The following is a 5,937-nucleotide window of genomic DNA, read 5'->3' as shown; positions in this document are numbered from 1 at the left end:
CTCCGCTTCGCTCTCGTGGACGTAGGCACACCGCCGAACCACGTAAAATCCTTGTGTTGATTTTCGTTTTCATCTCTATAATATTGCGCATAAAATCCAACAGCTTCAACATCTAAGGAGTTTTAAGACTTTTCATTTATCTTAGCTGTTCTTTGTTGAAACAATGTTATCTTGGAATTTTATTTTTGAACTTTTTTTTCTTCTTTATTAAGAGAATCTTTCCTCTCTTGATCTATGTATCTTTATATCAAGGTCAATAAGATTATGCTTCTGACTAAAAAAAGGGACAAAAAATGTAGTGCATAGAATTTAAACCATCAGTCACTTCAAGATCAAGCTTATATATTTGTCAGTTGGGTGAACTGAGAGCAGTAGACAATTCCAAGCTTTCTACAGCAATTCAATTTTCAACAATCAACTAAACAAATGAAACTATTTTTTCTCATCCAGAAAAAGATTTAGAATCTCATAATATGGCCATACCTAGAAAAGATTTGAAAATGCTATATCCAGAATTAAATGAAATCAGACCTGAGAATTATCACCACGATCCTCATCTTCATCCTCAGCATCCCCAATTATCACTAAATAATCATTAGAGCTTTGTCAATCATTGCATAGTTCTTGCGGATCATTTAATGGAAAACTAAGAGCACAAGAACTAGGACAGTGTGGTCAATTTAGAAACTCACCTTCATTAATTCCAGCTAGAGCTAGCAACCTAGCTGCCATTTCCCGTTCTTCAGCATCTTGTAAGGCCCTAGCATAGGCCTCATCACTTGAAAAAGTCGAAGGGTCAAGTTCAACAGCTTGGTTCTCGTCCTCAACTCCTTCAGCATGAGCATGCACATCAAATGCATCTTCTGCATCATCATCTACCTCCAGATGAGTACCATTACAATCCTCTTCACTGGTATCATCCAAATAGTCGGCATCGTGATTGTCATCATCGTCGTCGTCTTCATCATGCCCATAACTCCCAGCTTCCCAACTTCCATAATCACTGCCACTGTGCATTCTCAGCATCATGTATGCCCTTTCCTATTGCACAGAAAACAGAGCCAATTAAATTTCAAGAAAAAAAGAAAGATAGAAAAGCTCTTGTTTAAGATAGAAGTTTATAAGAATCAGAACAAATATTTAAATTCATTTTCCTGTATACCAAACCATGTGTATTTCATTCAAATTATGGTAATATTGCAGGTACATCTAAGTCTAACAGCATAGAATCGTGTATTTATACAAAAACTGGATTTCAAAAGCATTCTAAATCTATCTCAACTAAACAGCCCAATTACAAAAATTTTGTCCACTGATTTACAATTAAGACGATAAAACAACGGATATAAGTCCATCTGAAACAGTAGAAGAACAATACACAATTAAGTTCACTTGCCATAAACCCTGATTAACTGAAGCTGAGGTGAAAAAACTCTACAACTTGAGAAAGCTTCTGATTATGGGACACATTTTGGTACCAAAAACAACTACTACTAAGGCTTCTAACCAAAGTCGGTCCTTCTTCATCCTTCTGTTCAAAAAGTATATAAGGTGCCAATAAAAACAACAAATACCTGATAAAAAAGGTTACCACTTAAAATATATGTTATGATGGCTCAGAATACACAATTAAGTTCGATTGCCATAAACCCTGATTAACTTAAGTTGAGGTGAAAACACTCTACACCTTGAGGAAGCTTTTGATTATGGGACACATTTTGGTACCAAAAACAACTACTACTAAGGCTTCTAACCAAAGTCGGTCCTTCTTCATCCTTCTGTTCAAAAAATATATAAGGTGCCAATAAAAACAACAAATACCTGATAAAAAAGGTTACCACTTAAAATATATGTTATGATGGCTCCGAATACATATAGGTAAAAGTCTTTTTCTCGTGATAAATTGAAGCCATCAGCTATGTATACCAAATTGTGCATTTCATTCATATTGTGGGACTATTGAACCAAAACAACACAACTAACAGTATAGAATCACTTATTTAAATAAACTGAATTTCAAAAAGCAACCTAAATCTATCTCAATGCAACCAATTTCAAAAATCTTGCCAATTCATTTATGAATAAAAGAAGATAAAAGAGGGGCATAGATCCGTCTAAACACCATGAGAAACCAATTAGAATAAAAGTTATATAAAGGCTCGGAATAAAAATACGTAAAATCATTTTCACAGAATAATGAGAGCTACATGTTCATTTCATTCATATTACGGTAATATTTAACCATAACACTACACCTAACCTAAGTAGTATGAATATTTATAAACTCATTCCGAACCCATATCTGATACGTATCCAAGTTTGGATACTCTCCAATATGCCCTGATATGTACCGGATACTTGTCTTTTTATTATTTTATATTTTTTATATCTTCAATACGTATTTTTAAATTATTTCTAATACAGTATCGGATATGTTAGGACACGTGCAGAAAAATATATTGATTTTAAAATCTTTTAAAATTCATTATTATTGACAAAGTTTTTTACTTCATAGAATACTATTGTTATCAATAGATAATGTTTATTGAAAATACACCTAGAGTTTTAAAATAATTGACAACTAGAATTTTTATATTAAAAATACACAATAGTAATAAGGTATTTTTTGGGTCAGAATGCATTTTGAAATATTAGATTGATGAAAATTGTATGGTTAAAAAATAAGGAAAATACACCTAGAGTTTTAAAATAATTGACAACTAGAGTTTTTATACTAAAAATACACAATAGTAATAAGGCATTTTTTTGGGTTAGAATGCATTTTGAAATATTAGATTAATAAAAATTGTATGGTTAAAAAATAAGAAAAAGTTTTGGGTTTGCGTGTAATATTATTTTATTGAAAAACGTGTAGTTGAAAAGAAGAGAAAAATGTATTTTGAAAAAAATAGGAATCAAACAAGGGCTAAATGTTTTAATACATGTAAAACCGTGTTAATCGTTGACAAATATATTTTTATTAATAAAAATAGTTAATGATTTAATACAAGTAAAATCATATTAATAAATTATACATTAATTAATCAAACTTCACTACATATTTATTAAATTGATTTTTATACTAAGCAATCTACGTCTTTTATCAAGAAAATTAAATCTCTATTCAAAATGAGAATCCAAAATGTGTGGAATTGTTGGAAACTTATTTGATACTCTTGAAAGTGTTTGTCTGCTTGAAGTTGTATCAGCCTACCCTTTACATATCGTATTCGAATTATGTATACGACTCCATGCTTCGTAGCATCTAACACTACAGAATTATGTACCTAAACAAACTAAATTTCAAAAAGCATCCTAAATGTATCATAATGCAACAACCCAATTTCAAAATCTCGTCAACTGATTTATGAATAACATGATAAAGCAATGGTAATTCCGTCTTAGACAGCACAAGAACAATTAAAAAAAAAAAAAGTTCCCTTGTCATAGACCCTGATTTAAATTGAGCTGCAAAAACTAGTTGTCGTTAAAAATAATGCTACTTGTATATAAGTAGTTACAATAAGTTTACAAATAGACAAGGTGTCAAGAAGAGCGTGGAAAAAAAGATTTCAGAAGAAATTCTGGCCAATCATATCTCATCACAACATATGTATGTACACTAATATGTAAGTGGTGATGTACATGTAACGTAACCATTTATGGGTACATTTTTCATACGGAAAACAACTACTAAGGCTTACTCTTGAACTCGGCGCTTTTTAATCCATCTGTTCAAAAAGTTTATTTAGCTACCAAATAAACCCCTAATTAATTATTTATTTTTTAATAGTTATCATAACACGATTTTGTGAAAGCAAAGTGTTTGTTTCTTGCAAGTACTAGACATAAGTAACGTCTAAAAATTTTATATGTAGAAAAGAAAAGAAACACTCAAGAAATTGTAACAAAACCTTAAAATCAGCTCACAAGGGGGCAGCACCCAAAATCCTTATAAAGCCACAAAGCATGCCATTCACGAGGGATATAATCAGATAGTTACCGAAATCACAAAATATACAACAGCAGCAGCAGCAGCAGCAGCAGCAGCAGCAACAACAACAACAACGACGACAACAAAGTCTACACTTAGGAGAAGCTTTTGATTATTGGCTGTCAAGTTTTGGTACCAATAACAAGAAGAATAATTATATACAGCTAACAGCCCCATTGGGGTTGGTTACAGCCCCACGTTAGCCCAATAGGCTGGATTAAAGGTGAAATTTATCATTTAATGTCACCTTATCGCCACCTGAACTGAGGGTGTAAGCCGGTGGGCTAAATAGCATTACTCTAACAACAACTGCCAGCGCTTATTCCAGAAGTCTGCTATTTTAACATTCTGTTATAAAAATATATCTAAGTAAAAATAAAAACTTTTTTTTAACAATTATCAAGAAGCCCTCATCAAGAATTCAAAACGAAAAAAAAATAAAAAACAAGCAAAAAAAAAATTAAAAAACACCTGTTCTTGGAGGGTGCGGGCAAGGGCGAGATCAGCATCGACCTGGCTGAGGTCCGTAAATGGAGTTTTCTGACGCCGATTGTTCTCAGCTTCACTATTGCTATTGATTAAGACGTCGTTTGACAAAGTATTATTGTCATTGATCCCCGTCCTAGCGTTCTGTGTAAGATCTTCTTGTTCGCAAGTATTACTGGTGCTAGCTTTCGAATTTGTGTTCTCCATTTCAAAATTCGCACTAATCTAATCTGAATTATTCTGTGTTGTTTATCAAATAGGAGAGGATATTCGATCTGAGAGATGAGAAAGGGAATAATGTAGATGAAGAAGAGCGTTTGTTTGAAATTGATTTAAGAACAGTGATTTGTCATGGTTGATAAAGTAAAGTTGAAAGAAATGAATAGTTCGAAGCTGGCCGTACTAAACCCAGGCCATATGGACAACCCTGCCATGCCCTTTTCAGTTTATTTATTTTTATTTTTTTATATGATAGGGAACTCGTCATCACTCCCTTCAGATGCGTACTGAATAAATTCTCGGACCGCACTTTTGAACTTTATTTATTCATGTAGACAATTTAAATTTCACAAGTATCCTTAATTAATTTGATTTGATTTAATAGAATAGTTGCAAAACAGTACAAAAACATCCTATCAAATCCATCCAAACCAACTCAACCCACACTTGACCCCACCTTCTAAACTCACATTTCCCAACCTCAACCCACCCTGACTTTTTGAACCCACAATCCACTCTCTATTCTCTTCTTTTTCCACAAAGAGAAAGCTGGAAACAAAAAATCAATCCATTGGGAGATTGTTCTCAAGTTCAATTTTTGATAAAGTTTTACATAACTTCATTGATATGTTGAAATTTATTTGTAATCATACTAAGAATCACCAAATAATAAATTAATAAAACGAATTCATACGTGCAGAAGTCATCGTTGATATGAATAATAGTTGTAATTGTAATACCAGTCAAATCTTCCCCTCCTTGCTCCTCACAAAAGTGTTGGTCATCAATGGGGCAAGTCAATAAAATCATATGGAGAGGAGAGGAGACATAACGTTTATATAGGAATTTATTTTGTCGTCCCATTATCAACTTAAACCCTAATTAGGGTTTTCGCATAATTTCGGCCCATATACTCGAAATTGCCACATTATATCAAAAAAAGCCCCGTAAGGTGTAAAATGGCTCAAATTGATCACTTAACATAATGGCATAATCATAATGTCATTATGAGTCATACATCTAACCTGTAAAATTTGCAATTGAATTAAAAGCCCACATATGGAATTATTCCAACATTCTCTCAGCTGGGCAAACATTTGATTGCTATAACAAAGTTTTAACACCCGAGTTAGACTACATAGGTGGTCACAAAAGTATAGCTCCAATGATGACACCTTACGTAACATGATCCGGTCCAACAAGAATATTAACACCAAACATGGAAGTCGTTACACCAA

At 32.8% G+C, this 5,937-nt stretch overlaps 1 protein-coding gene across 3 annotated transcripts in view; it reads right to left on the bottom strand.

The window, feature by feature from the left end:
• The window catches only part of LOC111395415 (E3 ubiquitin ligase BIG BROTHER-related-like), a 13,155-nt gene extending 8,253 nt beyond the window's left edge, over nt 1-4,902 (bottom strand). Inside the window, exons 1-4 of one of the 3 annotated variants that reach the window (XM_023021394.1) lie at nt 4,466-4,557; nt 4,242-4,342; nt 693-1,041; nt 532-584 (exon numbers count right to left, since the gene is read on the bottom strand). In XM_023021394.1, the coding sequence (XP_022877162.1) occupies nt 532-584; nt 693-1,041; nt 4,242-4,289 (450 nt within the window). In that variant the 5' untranslated portion in view covers nt 4,290-4,342; nt 4,466-4,557. Of the gene's footprint in view, nt 1-531; nt 585-692; nt 1,042-4,241; nt 4,343-4,465 lie in introns of all 3 variants that reach the window. The other 2 variants (XM_023021395.1, XM_023021393.1) reach the window with 2 other exon arrangements.
• Nucleotides 4,903-5,937: the final 1,035 nt, after the last annotated feature.

Source organism: Olea europaea, chromosome 6 (genome assembly GCF_002742605.1).
Source record: "Olea europaea var. sylvestris chromosome 6, O_europaea_v1, whole genome shotgun sequence".
Lineage (NCBI taxonomy): Eukaryota > Viridiplantae > Streptophyta > Magnoliopsida > Lamiales > Oleaceae > Olea > Olea europaea.
This window is presented reverse-complemented; position numbering and strand designations above follow the sequence as displayed.